At 34.8% G+C, this 22,115-nt stretch overlaps 5 protein-coding genes across 9 annotated transcripts; 3 read left to right on the top strand and 2 right to left on the bottom strand.

The window, feature by feature from the left end:
- The first annotated feature begins 2,899 nt into the window (after window positions 1-2,899).
- On the top strand, window positions 2,900-8,556 carry LOC140836381 (protein BRICK 1-like). 2 transcript variants are annotated; one of them, XM_073201858.1, is made up of 3 exons: window positions 2,900-3,165; window positions 3,243-3,350; window positions 7,731-8,556. In XM_073201858.1, exons 1-3 carry the CDS (start codon window positions 3,033-3,035, stop codon window positions 7,778-7,780), a joined length of 291 nt encoding a protein of 96 aa, XP_073057959.1. In that variant the 5' UTR covers window positions 2,900-3,032; the 3' UTR covers window positions 7,781-8,556. The 2 variants fall into 2 exon arrangements, with proteins under 2 accessions (XP_073057959.1, XP_073057961.1); XM_073201860.1 differs by lacking the exon at window positions 7,731-8,556 and having other exon boundaries at window positions 2,909-3,165; window positions 3,243-3,654.
- On the bottom strand, window positions 4,095-6,379 carry LOC140836380 (nodulation receptor kinase-like). Its single transcript, XM_073201857.1, has 6 exons — window positions 6,208-6,379; window positions 5,873-6,099; window positions 5,643-5,769; window positions 5,310-5,568; window positions 4,875-5,007; window positions 4,095-4,715 (listed from the first exon to the last, which is right to left on the bottom strand). The coding sequence occupies exons 1-6, from the start codon at window positions 6,377-6,379 to the stop codon at window positions 4,383-4,385; spliced, it is 1,251 nt and encodes a 416-aa protein (XP_073057958.1). The 3' UTR covers window positions 4,095-4,382.
- An 880-nt stretch (window positions 8,557-9,436) lies between the features above and the next one.
- LOC140836378 (glycine-rich domain-containing protein 1-like) lies at window positions 9,437-14,745 on the top strand. Of its 3 annotated transcripts, none has more exons than XM_073201855.1 (8): window positions 9,438-10,010; window positions 10,830-10,947; window positions 11,039-11,290; window positions 11,464-11,913; window positions 12,576-13,114; window positions 13,654-13,846; window positions 14,224-14,391; window positions 14,473-14,745. In XM_073201855.1, the coding sequence occupies exons 1-8, from the start codon at window positions 9,853-9,855 to the stop codon at window positions 14,587-14,589; spliced, it is 1,995 nt and encodes a 664-aa protein (XP_073057956.1). In that variant the 5' UTR covers window positions 9,438-9,852; the 3' UTR covers window positions 14,590-14,745. The 3 variants fall into 3 exon arrangements, with proteins under 3 accessions (XP_073057957.1, XP_073057956.1, XP_073057955.1); XM_073201854.1 differs by having other exon boundaries at window positions 9,440-10,010; window positions 13,651-13,846; XM_073201856.1 differs by lacking the exons at window positions 14,224-14,391; window positions 14,473-14,745 and having other exon boundaries at window positions 9,437-10,010; window positions 12,576-13,118; window positions 13,654-13,816.
- LOC140837328 (uncharacterized) lies at window positions 14,468-16,591 on the bottom strand (the record flags this gene model as incomplete). The annotated part of the gene is given in 6 exon segments (XM_073203454.1): window positions 14,468-14,947; window positions 14,949-15,009; window positions 15,330-15,397; window positions 15,399-15,464; window positions 15,548-15,656; window positions 16,422-16,591. Coding segments are annotated over 6 exon segments (558 nt in total), but the record flags the coding sequence as incomplete, so codon positions are not given.
- Window positions 16,592-16,746: 155 nt separating this feature from the next.
- On the top strand, window positions 16,747-21,669 carry LOC140836376 (uncharacterized). Of its 2 annotated transcripts, XM_073201851.1 has the most exons (10): window positions 16,747-16,947; window positions 17,707-17,800; window positions 17,899-18,128; window positions 18,598-18,715; window positions 19,222-19,296; window positions 19,378-19,501; window positions 19,605-20,110; window positions 20,197-20,333; window positions 20,449-20,535; window positions 21,167-21,669. In XM_073201851.1, the coding sequence occupies exons 2-10, from the start codon at window positions 17,780-17,782 to the stop codon at window positions 21,264-21,266; spliced, it is 1,398 nt and encodes a 465-aa protein (XP_073057952.1). In that variant the 5' UTR covers window positions 16,747-16,947; window positions 17,707-17,779; the 3' UTR covers window positions 21,267-21,669. The 2 variants fall into 2 exon arrangements, with proteins under 2 accessions (XP_073057952.1, XP_073057953.1); XM_073201852.1 differs by lacking the exon at window positions 16,747-16,947 and having other exon boundaries at window positions 17,885-18,128.
- The last annotated feature ends 446 nt before the right edge of the window (window positions 21,670-22,115 follow it).

Genomic DNA, 22,115 nt, shown 5'->3' with positions numbered 1-22,115 from the left:
TCGATGCTTTCGAGATCTGATTTAATTAATTTGTATATATCCAATTTTACTCGTGTAAAATTCGAAGAAACTAAATATATTTGTATATACTTGAACTCTGGCTCAAAGTATAAGTTCGCTTTTAATTTCGAATACATTCAAGTTTACAACAACCACGATAAAAAATAAGAATATGTCTCTTGTTATTTGTGAGACGGCTCAACCTTATCGATGTTCACAATAAAAAATAATACTCTTAGCATAAAAAGTAATACGTTTTCATGAATAACCCAAATAAGAGATCTGTCTCACATACGATCCGTGAGACCGTCTCACACAAGTTTTTGCCCAAAAATAATAATAATAAATCATACCATATGCATGGTTCAACATTTTTTAAAAAAATCAAAAATCGCACCAAACAGCTTGTTATAGTATTTGACTTAAGTTTATAATAATCTTTATATATATGAAGTTGCAATTCATTTTTCCTGACTCCCGTTCAAAATTCTCTCATGCAAAAAAAAAAAAAAAAAAAAAAAAAAAAAAAAAAAAAAAACTTCTTTTTGAATATTACTCATGTATTTGTTAGAATACTTTTGTTTTTACTACAGATATTTTGTTTCAAATTTGAACGTAACAAAATAACAATATACTGTAAATATCAATTTTTGTGAGTGTCATGTTGTGCCCGATCATGTATAATTTATTAACTTTTTTTCGATTCTTGATTATTATTTTATCCGGTTTTATTTTTTTATGATTTCAGTTCTATTTTATACTTGAAAAACAATATTTTCAAATCAATATGGATATATATTTTAATATTTTACGTTCTAATGGATCATTTACCAAAAAATCTCAAACCAACAGAAATCCGTAAATCTAATCTTATCTTTAAAATCATGATATTTTTTAAAGATTAACGTATCACATTTAAAAATTCTTTTGTGTTTTTTTTATAAAAAAAAAACAGCAAAACCATATCGTAATGATCCCTCCATACATCTAGATTTTATCTAATAATACCACAATGTGCATGGGCACGGTTATCCGTTGTGATTAAAAGTGTTTTGGACAAGTTGACCCGTGTTGTACAACAAATAGGTAGTGCAGTGTGGTGTAGTGGGGGGCTGGAACATTGCTGTCACCCTACGAATTAATTGCGCTGATAAAAGACAAAATTCTCTGCCCTCTCACCAATCTCTCATTCCCCTGTTTTCCAATTTATATTTTTTCTTAAAAATCGTTGAGATGGATTGCCAAAGAGAAAGAGGGGATGAATTCAAAAGAATAGATCACCACAATGTATCCAAATAAGCCTAAAAGATTGTATCAAACCAGAAAATAATTAAAAGTTTCAAATTAAGTATACAGGTTATAAATACAAGAAAACCCGACTATATATTAAAGGCTGATTTTTTTGGAAAAAAAAGTTAAAATACGTACCACCTCTCCCTAGCACCATTCCGTCTAATCAACCTCAACACTGGCCCCGAGTACACCGACTGTTGGCCACAGACTGAATCACAAATTACTGAGGGAATTAATACAAAAGCAACACGGGAGAGAGACCAACTGCAAACTTGGCCACTGTCTCGTTCGCATTTAATCGTAAACCTTTTTTTTTATTAATTTATAAGGCGGTCGACGTATGTTTTTTTGAATGGACCCTCAAATTGCATTTCATAAAAAAAATAAAAAATTCATGATATCTTTGTAGCTTTCAGACGAACATATCCGTTGTGTAAGTGATGTATTTTCCTGTTGTATCAACCTTTAACGTCTTTCAAGTCTTAGCTGTAATTTGAGAATCTTTTGACCTGTTTCTGTTGGCCTATACATAGCACACCAAAATTCCAAATTCCTTTATTTTTTTAAAATAAAACATTTCGATTAAACGATCCACCCAGTGTGGTGTGGTGTGGTGTGGTGTAGGGGGGGGCTGGATCATTGCTGTCGCCCTACGAGAAATAATACTTTCTTCCATCAATTCGTATGATTAGTACGTACTACGATGACAGTGCTTGATCGAAGTATTCTCCAGATTCGACTTTAGACTCCTAATGTAATATATCACAGGAGCTTCCAACGAACAATGATGGAAATTGATCGATTGTTTGGACTGTTAAAAAGACATCCGATTCAATAATAATCTTCGTCCAGCCCATTCCTATGGCACTCAAAAACCCGGACTTAATGGCAATACTTCTTCCATCAATTCGTTTGGAAACTTTCGTTTCAACGATCAAGAACATATCACAAGAGACTAACTCATTTTTAAATATTGACACGATAAAAATGAAATTCACAAATGCACATATTTATTTTCAAATAAAGTAAAGAGAGTCGACAAAAACTTAAAAACACAAGTATCTGATATGAATATCAAGAAATAGAAATATCGGTATCCATAATTATATATTACTTGTAATATTTTACTATATTATGATTATTTTGCCAATCAATCTCTAACGATGATATAAAGAGTTTAATTATATGATACATGTATGTATTTTATAAATGTATTAAGAGTTTAATTATTTTTATAATATTTTATTATAAGTTTAATTGCAATAGAAGTTAATTTAGTTAAAAAATTGATATCTTAAATTCAATCTTTATTAATATTATTCACATGTACGTGTACACATCATATTCATATATATGTAAAAACATAGATATTACTATAATCTTAAAATTTTTAAATAAATAAAATATTTAAAGCAACAACTTATAATTTAATAGTTTTTATTATATCTCAATATTCTATGAATACTTAGATACTCTTATATTTTTATAACAAAATCACGAAGTGAAAGAGATCTTGGTGTTTAATTAAACTCCTCTAAAATCGTGCAAGTTATGCAATAATAATAATAAAAAAAGAATAAACTCCTCTAAAATCGTGTAAGTTATGCAAAAAAAAAAAGAAAAATAGAATCAGCAACACGTTTTTGGGTATGGGTTGAAAAAGAAGAAGATACACAGGAAACCGATCCAAAATATAGCTGGAATTTGGAACCGGGCCGTATGAATTGAATTCAGGTGAAATGGCTCGAGCCGGCGGTATAACGAACGCGGTGAGCGTGGGGATAGCAGTGCAAGCCGACTGGGAGAACCGCGAATTCATTTCCAACATATCTCTCAACGTCCGTCGACTCTTTGATTTCCTCGTGCAGTTCGGTATGTACTTCGTTTTCATCTCGGATCCCTCTTTTCGGTATGCTTTTATTAATTTTTTCTTGAATCATTAATTTTAGAATCTACAACGAAGGATAAATTGGCGAAATTGAACGAGAAGATGGACACGTTGGAGCGGTGTCTGGAAATGCTAGAAGTACAAGTCAGCAACGCTACAGCAAATCCAGGTCTCTTTACACCTAATTGATTATCTCAGAACTCGTCTCCGCCTGTAAGAAAAAGCCAAATTGCGTGTTCAATTTGTATATGTTTACTTTCATGGAGACCGTCTTGATGTTGTTTTTATATGTAGCTGGCTTCTAAATCTTGTTTTATGTATAAATCAATTATTGCACACTCTTGTTATTGATATGGATCCATGTGGCTGCAGTTCACTTTTTGAAATGCTTATTTGTGCCTTTTGTCTTGTATTTTGAGGATGATGATTATTATCAATATTATTAGTTGAGTTGGAACTTTTACTGCTTTGAATTTTGGTTGCGGTTTTGTTTTGTTATTTTATTATATTAGTGCTTAACTCAATGTTTTTTTTTTGATAACTCCAAACTATGTCTGCACTTTGATTTCAATAAATAATGGCTGAACTTTGTTTGGCTCATTTAATCTAATTTCCAGTGCTTGGTATAAATTTAGGAAAGATGGCATAAATGGTGTGGTATGCCATGTTTGCTTTTCTTACAAGGAGCCTCAAATTGCAGATATTCTAAGAAACAAAACTGTGACAAATCTCCATTAAGCATCTACGAGTCACCAAGCTAGTGACCTTACAAATTTTTTAGAACTACACGGGGAGATGGATCTGTCTAGTAAATATTATATGAACTTGAATTCGTACTTTTGAGTTGGTGATCTTGCATTCTGTCATGCTGCCAAAAAGATGACTTCAATTATTTCTAAACCGTTTCGCTGATACTCTCACAAACAAACTCGTATGGTTAATAACTGGATAATGCTACTTTGCAGTGTTGTTATCATGGTACTATCAGACAACAGAATCTTTTGTTTGTCAGCGGTTCCAAATCACCAGTAATTTAGTTTTCATTGTAACTTATGTGAATCCAATCCTTCTTAATATTTACACAAATACTATCAAGAGTAAAACCATACATAAGAGTTCAAATGTTATTATGTTTTCCCTAGTATAATCTGCAACAACATGTTTCGTAGTGAATGATTGATGACCTCATATGTCTCTATTATTATCTTGGCTGTGGAGGTGGTGGTTGCATAAGCATAGGTGATACTTCTGTTGTAATCATAGTGGAAGGCATAACGATAGGCCTCTCTAGAGAGTATCGATTAGATCCCCAGCTCTCTATGGATTTCATGTATTCAGATGCGTTATTTTCTATAATGAAAGCATCCTCAAGTTCACGAACAATGTCAGCCATGCATGGACGATAAGTCGAGTAAGGTTCAATACATGCCAAAGCGACCTCCACTACTCTCCACATGGCTTCAGCATGGTAACTTCCCTTTATTCCGGGGTCCACAATTTCTTCGACTCTTGAGTTCCTTATATGAGGTTTTGCCTGGGTGTCAAAAAGTTCCATGAATATTAATTATATGCAGAAACTTTGGAAACTGGAATGACCTATAATTGTCCAGAATCTTAATAAAGAACCAAGTACATTGTAAGTACAAATTAGAAAATCTACGACATGGTGGCATTCGAATAAATTAAATCTTACCCATTCAACTAGGCTCCACTCATTCTGTGGCCTGTTTATGTTGAGAGGTTCCCTACCACTTACAATTTCCAGTAGTACGACCCCGAAGCTAAAGACATCACTTTTTGCAGATAGAAGCTGTGTTGAGTAATACCTGTATGGAACATTTTGTCAGATATCGACTTCCATCATGTTCATAACAATCCATTTTTCGTCAAAGATGTTCATTAGATATTTTCGTGAAGTGTTTATGTCAGTACATTCAAAATCGATGATGTTTGTTGGAAAAGAATTTTAATTGCCAAAATGCAACATTGAGGCCTATGTTTGCTGGCATGGAACTGGATTAAAGGAACAGGACTTTATTCAGAATCAATTCACCATGTTTCTAAATAAAATTTTCAATGAAGATTCTTCCCTCTTTCTATCATGAAATGTTATGAATCTCATACTTACTCTGGGTCCAAATATCCCGCGGTTCCCCTTACTTCAAGGGAAGTGCCACTATCCCCTTCTTGTGGTGCATATTTTGAGAAGCCAAAGTCTGCAACCTTGGCACACATGCTATGATCAAGAAGTATGTTACTTGATTTCACATCTCTGTGTATGACACTCCTCTCAGAGAATGTGTGAAGATATGTTAAACCCCTGGCAGCACCCAAAGCAATGGAAAGTCTTGTTGCCCAATCTAGAGTCTTACGCTTTGCTGCTGCTCCTGTGGATTAGTGAGTTGCAAGAAATGAATGCTAATTTTAACAGAACCTAGTTTGAAAAGGTTAAGTCAAATACCATAGAGGCGATCCTGTAGAGAGCCATTAGACATGAATGGATAGACAAGAATTTGTTGGTCATTCTCACAACAATAGCCAAGAAGTGGGACCAAATTTTCATGCCGTATTGCTGAAAGAAAATTCATCTGTGGAATTCGTTATTTTCAGATAGGTTTCTTTAGCTGCTTGTGTAAATATTAAATAATATCCTTGTTGGGTTAGTGGTTTTGATGCAGCGTAGAGACCTACCTCATTGTTAAATTCACGAGTTCCTTGAGTTGAAGTTGCTGAGCGGACCTTCACAGCGACTTCTTCACCATCTGGTAAAGTACCACGGTAAACTGATCCAAACCCACCTTCACCTATTAATGTTTTGTAATTTTCTGTTGCAATTTCTATGTCCTTCAATGTGAAACTTTGTATGGAAATGGGCTTGGGTACAATATTTTCTGTGCTTGGTATTGAATACACAGCATCTGCATTTGAAATAACGCTGTTGCTCATTTGAAGGTATATATAGACTATGCTTGCTCAGATACATATATTCATTTTGATATATTTACATAAGTTATGCGTGTGCTTACTCTTTGACATGACCTGCCCTTGAACATTGAACTTTTGCAGACCCCTCTTCTTGTTCCTATACCGGCAGAAGAAACACATTCCCATAGCTATGGTAACCAAAATGAATACACCAGCAATTGTGCCTATCACAATCCCTTGAGATGGATGAGAGGACATACCAGCACTGCTCATACGTGTGCTTAAAAGAAACATAATAAAAAACCGTTAAGAGATATGACCAAAATTTCTGTCATGCATTTTATTATTTTATCAACCTAATTTGCACTTGGCAAAGTCATAAAATCTTTACTCTGCTCTTAAATTTGAATTATCTAAGTTGGAAGACTGGCTTTTGCTGAGAGAAATATTGGCTGAAATATCTAGAAGGCTGGCTTTTACTGAGACAAATATTGTGTCGATCTATGTCTGATATATCTAGATCAATAAGAAAAGTGAATGATGTTTGTTTAGAAAACTTAGCCTAATAATATCACACATACCAGCGAATGTTCATCTCTATGTTCTAAAATAGCTTGTCGTGGAGGTATATAATTGTTGTTGGGCCATATCTCATGAGCTTGAACATTTGGGAAAAAATAATTTCTAATATAACATCAAAGTTGAAAAGTAATGCAAAGTTGGTCTCCTATGCTTACTTATAGGCGCCATTATTGCCAAATACCTAGCCAACATGAACATGCACTTTGGAGTTTGGACATAAATTAGAAGCATATACTATCCGTCTTTGGCTCATGCAGGAGGGGGAGTGTTAAGTGTTAAACTATCATGGGGATACCTTTCATGAGCTCGAGTTTTCTGGAAGAAATTATTTCTAACAGTTGTATATATGTTAACTGATAGATCGTGTGATGCAAAGTTGTAAGTTACTCCTGTTGTCGCATTATGGATCTAGTTTTTAAGCTGAAGTGGAGCTATCCATCCCTGATAAGTGAGGACCATGAATAATAACATATGCTATAGACCTTTGAACTGCAGTCAAAAATTGTTTCTTAAGAAGTTCTAGAACATAATACAACCTACAATATGTCGGTGTTATAGATGAATTTAGCCACTTCCATCAGTGGCTATACTGGTTAAACCCCTAAAACACTCCAATAACCAACAAATATCGTGCCTGGTTGTGATGTACAGACAATGACTTAATTTACTCCCACTGACTAAAGAAGCAACTCATTTCTCTATTATAGAACAAACACCTTGCTACCCCTTCCAAAAACCTGAAAACTTTATAGGATGGTGGATGGTGTTTCTTGATCTAGTAATTGTCTAAAACTTGCCACTTCTCTTTTGTTTCCCAACATCAAAATTTAAAGACATGTAAATTCTAGCATATAGAAGCCTGAAGAAAACATACCTTTGTGTGTAAAAGTTGATTGAATAGACAGCGAATCATCGACTGATCTTAAATTTTTCCGTCATGGTATGATCATCAAAACTCACTTCATCATGGCAACAGGAAAGATACGATCTTATACTATCGTAAAGGGGAGTGATTAATGGTTTTTTTCTATGGTTTTATCAGGAAATTTTTGGAGACAAAAGGGAATCAAAAAACATTTATGGATTTCATGAAACTCCGATTCAATTACCCGTTTGACTATGGAGGTTGGTATTACTGAAACATCGCAATGAGGTGGGATAGATGTATTAAATAAATTTGAAATCAATATAATAACCAATAATTTTAACTAGTACTCAAGAATTAGTAACATATCATTTGTCTGTGTTAGTGGCGTAGTTGCTATTTGTTTAATGGTAAGAATTTTGTAGTAGCATTAAAGTATGATGAGGCGGAGCTACCATTTACAAATTACGATTTGTTTTTTGTTTGATTACGAGGTCCTTTTGTCCGTTAACGTTAACTCTGTATCCAGGAAAGGGGAAAAGGGATTTTAAAATTTGAGCTTCGAAAGTGATTTAGTGATCAAACAAATCTTGTTTGAGCAAAAATAAATCTGTCTGATTTTTTTTTATTACATGGTTTGTCCGAGGACGGGACCAGTCTTCCAGAGGGTGTCTTTGTTTCAACGCGTAATATTTTTTTAAAAGGATATTCCTATATGCTAAGGCATCTCTATCTTTCGTCAAAATTTTTTAAGCTCGAGTGAAAAAAGAAAAAAAGAAGAATCATGTCCTAATGAAGAATGCAGCTGTCAATTCATTTTACCTATGATAAGCTTATAGTTATAATTCGTGATTAGCTACTACAAATCTTTGTATCTGAAATAATTATTACCAATCCATCACTACAATTTTTTGTTTTGTTTTGAGTGATCTTCCGATATTTGCTTCTGTTTCATTCTTATCTGTGAAAAGCAAAAGCATCTGAGCTTGTGCAATGTCATATTCGAATATAAATGAAAATAGACCCTTCTATATATATTCTTATCATTATTTTGAGCAAGATGTGTTTGGTTTAGCTTTTTATCGTTCTGAAGTACGTTTACGTCCCTTTCTAATTTATCGATTACGGTGTTTTTTTCTAAAAAAATAAATATATCAAATAATTTTCATTTTTCAAATATGACAAAAAAAAAAAAAACCTGTTTCTAAAGAGTCGATTCACTATTGTAAACAGAGATTCCACCACTTCTCTCACTTATATTTTTCAAGAAATAATAATAATAATAAAGAATAAATAATAATAATAAAAAAAATGGGAGAATCAAATAAATATTATTCATGATAATAAAAATACTTAATCATAAGAATCAAATTAATAATAATACGTAACGTTCGAAATGTTGTATCCTATATGAATATTATTCTTAATAATTCTATAATAATATTGTTAATTTTGTTAATATCGTCATTATTATTAACAATATTTTTATTAATTTAATCATTATCTTCTATTATTATCATCATCATCATAATCAATATTACTATTATTAATTAATTCTCACTATACTTTATTATTGTTGATTGAATTTTTATTACTAGTTTAAATTGAAAATTAGGAAAAACTAAATAAACAAAAAAAATAGTTATTACCAATTTGAATCTGATTATTGTAGATAGTTAATAGATTTTTTGGATATATTTTGGAAAAGGAAAATATTTCGATTATATATATTTTAAAAAAACCCTCAAAATATTTCCTTTATAAATTATTTAAATTTCTTCTCATTAAAAATAAGCATTTATTTAGTTAGACAAATTTCCCAACACAACAAATACCTCGTTGCCGCGTGTGTAATTTTAGTTGAGCCCACCTGTTTCTTGTATTCTTGACCAATAACTTAGATCGTTAGTATGACAAAATCAACTCAAATCAATTCCACGAAATTACGTGCCATCGGATATTTGAGATCAAGCAATTACGTTGGATCTTCCTAGATATTTACGATTGACTTTGGCATTGCATGTTCAATTTCTTGATTGTGTACTGTTTCAGTTTCTGTATAAGTAAAATTATACTGAATTTTGAGTTCTACGCCTATATTTTCGCGATATTTCATTTGGATCGTATGTTATAGTTGCCCGCTGTTAACCTTTTCAGATTGCGGCTATTTCTCTAATTTCTTTCCAGCGTTTAGTTTGCTAATTTGTTAAATCCATCAAAGTTATATCAATTGCTGTTATCGGACTTGGAAAATCTGGCTTTGCTGGGAACTGATTGTGTAGTAGACGAAACTTCAAGAATGGAGGTGGAGCAGGAATTGGAGTGGAAAGCAGCGCAGAGCACTGCAATAAGTGTGCAACTTGTGCCTGCGGCAAAAAGACACCTAAAGTTTCTTGCCACCGTTGATAGGAACCGTTGGCTCTATGAAAGTCCAGGACTAGAGAGGGCAATTTACAGGCAAGAACCTGGTTTGAAACTTGTTAATGTTTTAGGATTGATCAGTTTGATATGTTTGATGGAGTTTGTTATTAACTAGTGATACTAAGCAATGTCAAGGATGCAATATTTTGGTTGATGTGGCTAATACTGTGTATTTTGGGAATGAAATTTACTACACTGGAAATATTTAAAATAAAAGGCGAATATTTTGATTGGCGGCAGCCTCTTTTGTAAGTATGCAATTAGGTTTGATGCATGTGGATGTGGTTATGATTCTTAAACATAATTATTTGTACGGTACTCCTTATGCTTACATCTGAGCTTTGTTGATTTGCTGTATTTTATTAGCTGAAGGATAATTTTGGCATTATCGGTAAAGTAGAACTGCACCATTAATCTTGGAGATTTTTTCATGATTCTCTTTGTAATTTTTTTAAATGTATTCGTGATGCTTAACTTAGAATCTCATATATGTAGTCTAGGCAGTGGCTGGAAGTGATCTGTTTTGATATGGATGCACGATATTGTTAGCACGGTTTTTTTATACTGTTATTGTTGAATTTTAATGGAGTAAACAAAATTAGAATTTTGATCCTGTGTTTCTGGATGATCGAAGAGATGTTATTTCTGATTTTTTCAAGGTTGTAATATATACACCTCACTATTTCCTTTAGTAAAAGTTTTAAAGACAGTTTGACCTCATAAATTTTTCTTTAGCCTAATTGTCATTAGCAATATCATGCCTTTTGGCGTGGACTTTAGTATCGCATCTTGATTCGGGATGATTTTATTTGAACACTTGTATGAATTCATTGAGTTTTGAACTCCAATTTTCAGGTACAATGCTTGTTGGCTTCCCTTACTTGCAAAACATTCGGAATCCCCATTTTTCGAAGGGCCATTGGTTGTCCCTTTCGATTGTGAATGGATTTGGCATTGTCACAGACTCAATCCAGTATGATTCTCACTGTGTACTTTCCATAAAGGTCATTACTCTCTGATAGTTGTGCTGCATTAAAATGTCAACTACGACTGTATCTTTCCAGGTTAGGTATAAATCTGACTGTGAGGAGTTCTATGGGAGAATTCTCGACAATGAAAATGTTGTTTCTTCTTTAGATGTACCATCAGGCAGCGAAACTGAGAAGGTTTGGAAAATGTTGTACTCAGGTGAGCACTATGATTTGGATTTCAGCAGTGCTCTTCAAGAAAATGCTTACCCTAAAAAAGGAGATAATAAATGCACAAAGTACGACTTAATCTTGGCTGTTCAGAGACAAAGTCCATTCTGTTACCAGGTAATTATATCTATATTTATTGCTATCCACTTTTTATAATCATAATACTTTATAGTATGTTCAAAACTTCTATTTTTGTTTGACAACATGCAGATTCCATTTGCATTGAAGTGATAGCTCTTTTTATTTTCTGACCGGAGGATCATACATGTTTCTCGTTTTACGCTTTGTAGGTTTCCAGGGCCCATATGAATGACAATAGATATCTTGAGGGAGCGGTGGCCAGGTACAAAGGATTTCTGCACCTAATTAAGAGAAACACAGAGAGATCTATAAAAAGCTTCTCTGTTCCAACTTATGACATTGACCTCATCTGGCACACTCACCAGCTACATCCAGCATCTTATTGCAAAGATCTTTTAGAAATAATGGGCAAGGTTTTAAACCATGACGACACTGATTCAGACAGAACCAAGGGTGAGAAACTGGATGTCGGGTTTTCGACAACCACCAAAACGTTTGAGGAGATGTATGGTTCTAGGTATTGGAGAGCAGGAGCAATGTACCGTGGTAGCACCCCTTCACCTGTGAGAACTATGCCTTACCCCATCAGTACGACCAAGAAGGTGGCTGCTGCCAGTGAGAATCAGAAAATAGATATTCCAAAGATCAAAGATCTGGAGGTAGTTCATATGGAGCTTTTTCCGACCTAAGTCCTAAGCTTTTCATAAATTTGTCTGTGTTTGTGTTTATACAGGGGTGTCAGTTTACATCGAGGTAAGCTGAATCTCAGTATTATTGATATGTTCAGCGGACAGTGACAAGAAGACTCTAGAATCATGAACGATATAGTTAATATTGAGTTCCACCTGTGTTTCATAAATGCTTTTTGCAATTGCGTCTTTATCCTGGGTCTATGAAACAATGATTCGTGGGTGACACCCACTAACTTCCTCAGCAAGCCTCTTCCCTATTTACAACCCAATATAGAATTTATTTCAGCCTAGAGTTTCACTGAATTTTATCCAACATGAGTGCCATCGCATTTCAGAATTTTGACCTTGTGAAAAGTGGTGCACTTTAAAGAAATTAGATTAACTCATAAATATTTTGAAGAGTTCCGAAATGGCACTTTCATTACCTTCATGTACAAATATTTGTTCACAACATCCCAATCCACTGCGCAATAGGTTGTTTATGTATCTTTCTTAGAAGCAAAGCATAAGAGTTATCATTTTAAATAAAATGGTGTATGTTCGAGGTATTTTTGTCTCAGAAATAAGAGCTGTCTTAAATGTTGTTTGATTCCTCATCTTTCCTGCTGATTTGCTATGTAATATTTCAGGTCATGTTGGAGTTTGTGAATGTGAGAAATCTGCCAGAAGAACAAAAGGGAACTCTCTCGGTTTCCTTTAGTAAAACACAACCCGATGCAATCTTTAATGCAAAGAGAAGCCTTAAAATTTTTTCTGAATCTGGGTTAAAACAGGTAGCTACCTTCCATTGTGAACCTACTGGGCACCTGATCTTTGAACTTATGTCCTGTTCTCCTCCCAGTTTACCCCGACCTAAATCATCCAAATCTCTGGGTGTTGCTTCAGTATCTCTGGAAGATTTCTTGTCCCCAGATTCCAATCTTATAGTGGAGAAATGGCTCGATTTAGTGCCAAATCCAAACACCATAGAATCCAAACCAATCGGCTTACGAGTGGGAATCTCGGTTACAGTACCTACCCCACTGCCACATGTTCTTCATATTGTTAATTCTCAGCCCTTCTCAAAAGCTTCCTGCTTGTTTCCTCTGTTAATGACTGTTAAATTAGCTAAAAGTCGTACACGTGTATTTGATGCTGCTGGAAATTTGGTCATGAACCTACAAATAAGGTATGTTTTTTAGAACCAATTGTGGTATTTAAGAGCTGTAGAAGGTAAGATGCAAAAGAGATTTTGATCATGTAAAATTTTGTTTTGCAATTTTGGATATCATGATTCCTTTATTCAGTATGATACATTACAATTCAAAGGCATATCCAATTACACTTGTCATCCTTGGTGGATCCAAAAAAATTGTACTTTAGTTGCTTAGATATTTTCTTGATCGAACTAAGAGGTTGTTCTGTGGTCAATAATCCATGTTTTGTATTTTGTGGATTCATTTAGGTATGAGTTTGTCCATGTGTAAGGTTTCTTCAAACTATTTTGAAAAACTCCTGCCAGGTCAAGTGATAGAGGTGTAAAGAAACTTTTACTTATCGGCTTCATTAAAATCTGTCGAAAATTGAACAACAATAGGAGTTACATCTGTTCATTTGCATAATCGTTCCTCGACTTTGATCGAGTAAAAATGGCAGAATAATTTTCTTCTGTTTGGTGAATATGTTGGATTTTCCACAAGCTTATGTTATTTGATCTTATCGCAGAAGTTCGAAGAAGTTGACGGAAAAAAAAGAATGCAAGAGAAGACTGGTAATTGGAACCACGGCAGCAGGAGAAACACGTACGCTGGCTGAATCTGTGGATTCAAAGTGGTCTATGGTGAATTCCCCGTGGTTCCTTCAGTTTCCAAGTTCTAATAATGATGATGGTCACATCTTGCAGCTGTCTGGCCCTCATATAGTAAGTGTTTTTCCATTTTTATCTTTCAAGTCTCGTGACACCAAACCCAAACACTGAAGACGAAAATAAATCATTTTGTTTTTTAGCTTTTAATTTTTTTATTAGAAAAAAGTATGCGATGTTCATGTTTGTGGCATTATTTTTCTTAGATAGTCTTTCTTTTATTGGTAAAATCTCTCGATACAGGGGTTGACCCATACTTACATCTGAGGAAGACGATTCTTTACGTATTTTAGGGGTAAAAGATACCATGTTAGAAAAAATATGCACGAAAAGAATTGTGGTGGGGCCGGTTGACAACACAGTGTGAAACATAGCAGCATGTTTTCTTTGCTTTGCTTCTATCAGTACGGTGGATGACCAATGATTTCGTTCAGGTACGGCTTTTCCCCGGCAGAAGGCTGGATTACGAATCAAAATGTTGCGAGAAACATAAATGTGAGCGTGAAATTGAACGTCACCTAGTTACGGCCGCAGAATTCTCTGCAGACTACCCCTACGGCAGGGCAGTGGCATTACTAGACTTGAAATCTGGCACTGTCAAGGTGACAATTTCTTGAAAAATGTACTCGTTCAATTAAAGCATTTCACTCCTTGTTCATATAACACCCTTTTTGTGTATTCAGGTCAAAGAAGAATGGTTCCTTTTTCCGTGCCTTATACTCGCCTTGATACTTGGGAAGGAAGGACTGTATCACAGTCCGACATTGGGTGGGAAAGCCGCGATGGAGAAACGACTTTGAAAGGAAGAAGTTGATAGGAGATAGGTATATTGTGAAGATTCTGGCTTGTCGGCTCCCACTGAGGGGCCGGGGTGATATTATGCATACTACTTTATTGTGATCATCGGGAGAGATTCTTTCTTCATCCCGTGCAAAACAATAAAGCACACACATTTAATATAAACATCAGTAAACCAACTTAATTTCCCGCATTTAAGTAATAGAGTAGCGATATCATAATTGGTATGGCATAGTGTCAAAAGGTTACCTTTAGTTATCCCACTAAAAATCTATGTTATCTACCTATTGCAACTTTGATGCGCTGGATATCTTTATACTCAAACACATCGCCATTTTCTATTACTGGAATAGATACCACCAGCTACAACATCAGCAATCTCACTCCACTTTGCAGAAACTCTGGGCCTGTCAGCAACCTTCCTATGATTCATTCAAGAATTATAGTCAGCAAAAAAGATTTAGCATGAGCACAAATACCAAAATTTAGCTTAAAAACTGTCATATGACCATTTTAATTTTGGTGGCAAATATTTTATCTCAATGTAACAAGAATACCAGCTAAAAAGAGCAACATAACTTTTTATTCACATAATGATAATTAATGAGATATGGTCATGCAAGATCAAATAATAACTGTCAGATTTAGATATAAAATATATACAAAGAATTTAAGCTGACATAAAGAGGACCCAAGCCAGAGCTTCTCGCCATCTTTCACAAAAAAAAGATGGATGAAATACCTTTCATGGACAGCTAATGCAGAAACACCGGTTTTCTCCATTTTCCTTGCTAGTTCCAGTGTCTTAGGATGATTTTAGCTAACGGTTCTTGCATGTTACAGGTGTATCTAGGTTTCTTTTCAATGTTGTCAAAATCTGGATCCGTACATAATGAAATGCAAAGTCAATTGTGAATTGACATTAATTTACTCAAAAAAGATACAAGAATGCCTGCTTGCATCATGAATTAGCTCTGGTTTTGTCAATAATGCAGCACCCATTCCACCACTAATGGAGAAAGATTTTGGGCAACTCATGTAAACATCAATTGCAACAACATCCAAGCACCTAAATATAACAAACTCATAATATAAATCCACCTAGACAAAGAATCAACGGTCTTCAAAACATCTAGTACGGAGAGATACAGCACATTCCAGTATCAGGCTCATTAAATTTATAGGATTGACCTTTTATGTTGGGGACATGCAAAAAGATTGGAAAATACATAGATACAATCTTCTCAAAACTCATAGCACAAATAAATTGGGCTGCCCAATGTAATCCAGAGAACAAAAAATGAAACAAGAAGTCCGAAGAGCTGTCCTTCTAATGATAGTATACATGAATGAGGTTTGATCTCGATCCCATTATATTCCAAAAAGAAAATTTCGACACAATTGGATTTTGACACATCTATTAGCTGAAGAGGATAAGCTTCAGAAATTCTCCAACAGAATTTTGGAAAAGATATCCAAATATATCCACCTAACAATGGTGTCCAAACAAACACAAACTCCCTCAGATATTAACAACCAAGAATGAAATTGTGCCGACATTTTGTTGCATTGACAATTCAAGAAATGAAGGAGTTTGTGAATATCGAGATTTAAAAAGACGTCATATATTTTGTTACCGCATTCTTAGGGTAGCCGCATCATTGTGTGTGTAGAAAACATCAACGGAGAATTTTAATGTGCCATCAAAATTGTGAATACATTTATTTCCTGATGCCTGTGCATAAATATCATTAACGGAACCATCTCCTAATATCTCGTCAAATCTCATCATAATCCATACGGAGAACTAAATACAACCAAGGTAAGTACTTACACAGTTTCGGCTGCACGAAGTGCTCTAATGGCTTCTGAAGTTCTTGTCTGGAGTACCACCCTACCTCTTTCTTCAGGGCATGTTCTCATAACAAAGTTGATTGTTTTTTTCTCTACCATATCAATAGTTCCAAGTATCTCTAATGAACACAACACTTGAATAAGTTCCAAATATTAAGGGAAAATAAAATGTCGAAATACATATTCATGCCACAAAATAATTATCAGATAAGTTAGTTTAATAATGGTAATTATGAATAGATATGTCGAGGGGTAAAAAAGAAATTTACTCAAAAAATGTTTTCTTTATTAGCATGGCACGCACGATAGCAGACGCCCTTGTTGTTCTAGGTCTCGGTTGCCCTAAGCGCGTTCGTTATCTCTCCAGCCTCGCGAAGGTGTCCCCGGGATTTCAATTCCAAATTTTATTCTCAGAAGTCGTCTCTCAGATCTGTTTTCGTTTTTGCTCGCTGTCGATTTTGGCGATTGAATTTCGATTGTTTCCGTCGGTGTTCGTTGATTTCTAGGTATTTGGCATTAATTCATTCAAAAAGATTTGTTTTTTCTACGATTTATCGGCGAATTACGTTACTGATGTTTTTCTCACTGCGATTGCTGTTGAATTTCCATCGATTTTGGCGTATCACGCGATAATCGAATCATTTTAGTTTAAAGACTAAAATATATGAGATTTCAATTGGGCTTTTTCTTACGTGTTTTGAAACGATTATTGTAATTAATGAGCGAAGAAACTGAATTTAACGTAGTTAATGGGGAGTTGTTCTTCATTTTATTGGCTGATTAAACATTTTCGGAACATATTTCAGTGATTTCATGTTTTTCTCTTGTCGCCTGGTGACCGAAGATTTTAAGGTTTGACCGGATAAGAGATTATTTTCGTTTTGTACCTTCTTGGAAAAATTTAGTAGATTTCTGTTTCAATTTTCTTAATTGATTATTGATATCTGATCAGTTCAACCATGAATCGATAGTTTTCCTGTTCTTGGGTTATTTATATTTTCGGAGTGTTGGTTCAAAAATCATTCTTTGTAAATTTGAATTATTGAACAACTAGGAGACCATGCAAAATACAAGAGTAGAGGAAGAAGAAATTGACACTCCAAATGAGTTTATGCTAGCATTTGTCAGTTTTTTAATTTGGATAGTGTCGTCGGTAAGGCCGGTCTTTCAAAAGCATTCGCGTGCGAGTCTTTGAAACATATGTTATTGAGAAGATCAAATTTATCTGGGTACAAATTATTTTTTTCCTACTTCTTTCTGATCAGGTTTTTGTGTCTTTGAGGCCCTGAGAGAGCTAGCATCTATATATTCTACGGTTAACTTGCTATTCAAATTGCGATGCGTGGATATGAAAGAGATGTAAGCACCTACCAGTTTCACTTTCGTTGTTTTTTCCGGATTAAATTTTATGTGATTGTTAATTTGGTATCTTCATTTAACTAGTTTTGTCAGCGCAGGAGTATGAAGACTTGGACGAGTACGAAAATGATGGTACAGAGCCAGAAGAGGAAGAGGATGATGAAGGCGGAAATGAGGAGGAAGAAACTTTCCAGCCTACCCAGGATGAGTTGGAATATCTTGAACTGAGGAATCGATTAAAAGAATCAATTAGAAAGCAGATGAAGAAGGAAATGGGGACTGCCAATTCTGGTTCTCGAGACAAGGCTAATACTTATCGTAAGGACAAGTAAGTTCTTGTCATCACTATTTTAATTTAATAATTCCTTATACATGATTTATTGTTCTGGATACAAGTCCAGGGGAAGTGATGGTCAGAGGAGGGCAATGTGTTCCCTATCACGTATATTTGGATATGATTTTGGTTGGGGAATATGCATTTGTCCATTGACATGTCCTCGTTAACCCGCGATATTCCTGGCATTTTTCTTGCGCTAACTATTCAAGTTTGTTCCTTGTGAATTTTACATTAAGTTCCAACAATAATAACCGAAAACTGATTACCTTATCGGGATAAGTGATTTTTATAAGATTCTCTCTTTTAAGTCATATGCCACATTGTTTAGCACACTTACCTGTTTGGTCCAACTTATTAAATGGATCAACTTGGTGAATGTGACAGTGCTGATGAATTATGTCGAGTAGATTGTTTCAAAGCATTTTAGTTCGATAACAAAATTGACTGGCGATATTTGCAGTTATGGTTCCTTCTTTGGGCCCTCACAGCCAGTTATTGCTCAGAGAGTGATTCAAGAAAGCAAGTCCTTATTGGAGAATCCAAATTTGGCTGCAAGAATTGCTAAACCTAAATATGATGTATGTATACAAGAATCATTTTTCTGAAATATTAGCATTCTTCTCAATGTATCCCTGCTGTTTGCATCGTCTTGGCGGCTTGGTTTAATATTTTATGTCATATAATTGATATAAATTATAGCTATGATTTGCAAAGTGCTTCAAGACTGCTGCTTTTAGTGATAATAATAATAGTGATAACGTGGGACAAGTCAAAGATAGAAAGGTCATATGTACTAAGGCATGCTGTTGGTTGTCTTGTTTTTTGGTTGTCGAAAGTTTTTTGTTTCACATCATTGCTCCTATGGTTGAGTCTTGAAGGTTTCCAAGAAGATGCCTTAACTATGATTGTATTGTTATGTGACATGCTCCATGTTATTGGTCCTCTTTGGATTATTATGGTGATAATCCTCTCGTGTGGGAGCATGTAGTACTTGTATATCAAAATTCATTTTTAGTTGCATACTAGCGTAAATGAATAATTTCGTTAGTTCTGTTGTTTGTTGACGTTCAGAATTTCTTTGCAGAATAATAAGAGCTCTGTTACAACCAATGTTAGATCAAAACATCAAGCTAGCCTTAAAACAAAAGTTACGACTGGGGTAATAATTCTCTATGATCTGTCACTCTCTCTTTGGTTATTTTATTTGTTTTTTACTCTTGTCTTCTGATAAATGATGCAGTTGAAAAAAAAAGTAGAAATGCTAAAGAACACAAGGGACTATTCCTTTCTATTATCTGAAGATTCTGAGGTTCCAATGCCCGTGAAAAGTCCTCCGTCTAGAAATGTGCCTGCCCCCAAGTCTGGTGTGTTCCTCTTCCATGATTCCCTTTGGTTCGTTGACGCAAGTACCTTTTGCGAACACTTTTTTTATGGTGGACTTATTCTGGTTTTATGCTGGTTTTGAAGAGGTTCATACCACTCGGCTACTGTCAAATAGTAAACGGGTGGTGAATGATCGAGGAAGAGAAGTCTCCATTGGTCATGAACATAGGAAGCAACTGCTTTCAAGCAGCCAAACTAAAGTCAGACCAGAGAAGATAGATAATACCAGCAGGTTACCAGCAGGATCTAGGAAACAACTCGGTAGCAATAGTGGAAGTGGTCCAGGCCGGCCTTTGGGGCCTAAATCTGTCCCTTCTAGGAGTGGTGGCCCTTCCTTAGGGACAAAGGTCACCCAATCTCTTGCAAAAAATTCCGTGGTTGGTCGGGAAAAATCAAATTCTTCAACATCTGTACAATCTGTTGTGGGTAAACCATCGTCGTCACACATTCAATCTGGTGTGCGGAAGCCTATTCCTCCAAGCTCGCAACCTTCTCTTATGAAAAATCTATCATTACAAAGAAAGGAGTATCAAGAAACGAGCAAGCCAAAAATCATACCCAAACAGACATTGCCGCCCTCTAGAAATCATGTATGAACATCTATATGAATTGTTACCATTAAGTTGCTTATGAATCTCTTCTTCCTTGGGTGATATTCGAGTTATAATTTTGGCAGGTGAAGCAGCAGTCTGCAAAAGTCTCAGCTCGAAGTACGTTGGCAGATGTTCGCCCAAAGGCAAAAATTGGGAGGCAACCTTATGCTGACGAATCTGATGATGACAAAGCTATAAATATGATAAGAAAAATGTTTGGGTAATTATGTTTATATTTCTATTTGCACTTTCTCCATTTTGTACCCATTTCTTGACACTATTTTTACGCTGCAGTTTTCCAACCTCCGTACTCATCGATTTGATACCTGCTGTAGGTATAATCCCAATAAGTATCGAGATGCAGATGATGATAGTGACATGGAAGCGAATTTTGATGATATTTTGAGGGAGGAGAGACGCAGGTGAGTGAGATAAAGTGAATTAATATTGTGTTTGTGTGGTGTTTTGCTTTTTGTTTAAATTCTTTCTTTCATTTTTAGATGATAATATTGCATTGTTTACCTCTATATCTGTTTATGAAATCAATCAATTGTTTTATGCATTTGGTTGTGTCGTTCCCCATTCATACATCTCTTTATCCAAGATTGAATGTTGTGGCCTTTCTCTCTTTGATGCAATTCTATATATTTGTCAACTCAAAAAATTTATTTCATGTATCCCCGGCATGTCTTAGTAGTAGCACATTTTCTTGTCATTTGCAAATGTTACATAAGGATGATATATTGTGGTACTTTATGCGAAACTGAGTCTTTATTTTTCTAGAGTCTTCCATACTGTTTTTTTATATTGCTACATTTATGTTCGAAGGATACTTACACGTTGACAACAAATGAGACAGCATTTTTCGGTAACATTTGAGCTACTTTTTTTTGCATATCAAGATGCATCCACTATGTTTACATGCTAGCTGCCAATGCTCATGAATTGTACCATCCGTTATATAACACTTTTCCATATTTATAAAACTTGGTCTTTTTTAATAAATCGGTATACCATTTTGAACTCTGTCGACATCTTTATCTTGTTTTGTAGTGAAAAAATTGCAAGGAGAGAGGATGAAGAAGAGCTCCGCAAGTTAGAAGAGGAGGAAAGAAGGAAGCATTTGACTAAAAAACGCAAGCTGAGCCGCTAATGGTTGAATGTCACATGCATGCAGATGGCCAATGTCAATCTGATAAAGCAAATGTGAGACCTCTCAATTTTATGTAGTTAAGGAGGATGATTTAAAACGTGTTCTCTCAGTTGCCGGGTTTGGGAATTTATGCCAGCTCGAGGTCACATGCAGAATGGGGTTGGTTTCTTAATTTTGTTGGCTCCAATTCTTGAGAGGTGAAAGTGTAATTCATCAGTTTTAGTTACTAAAATTTACAGAGCTCTTGTTGCTGTCTATTTTTCTGCCCAATATTGTTGCCCTTTCACAATAAATTTGCTGTTTCTACCGTTTGTAGTGGAAAAGTGGGTGCAAAAACCCAAAGCTCTTGGACTTGGGATTTAACTGTGGGTTTGATAATGCTATCATTTAATTCCGACTCAAATGTTTGAAAGTAGTTTTTGAGATGTGCATGCTTAAACTTAATTTTGGGAATTTGATTTGAAACTTGGTGTGTGTATGGTTTATAGTAATTATATGTAAAATTTCTTGTCTCTGTATTAATCGAGAATGCTATAGGAAAAAGTGAGATAAATATATTTTGAAACTGGATGAAAATTTGAAGTTGAGTTTGGCGTAAACAATTGTACTTACAATCTTCTAATGCCAAAACGGTGGTGGAAGGCTGTTGATCATATAACTTAATCCATCTTTTTAATATAATTGTTTGAAGTTTTATAAAAAAACATATAACTTAATAATAGATATTGTTATATATAAAAAGTTTCTTGAATTTAATTCCACAAAAAGGGTTTCTTAAATTTCGAATATATATATATATATATCTGCTTCCTTAGGCACTAGTTACTACAATACAGCCATGCATGTTTG

This window comes from Primulina eburnea, chromosome 7, assembly GCF_022965805.1.
Source record: "Primulina eburnea isolate SZY01 chromosome 7, ASM2296580v1, whole genome shotgun sequence".
Classification (NCBI taxonomy): domain Eukaryota; kingdom Viridiplantae; phylum Streptophyta; class Magnoliopsida; order Lamiales; family Gesneriaceae; genus Primulina; species Primulina eburnea.
Note: the sequence above shows the minus strand (reverse complement) of the source record. Positions and strands in the feature narration are given on the sequence as shown.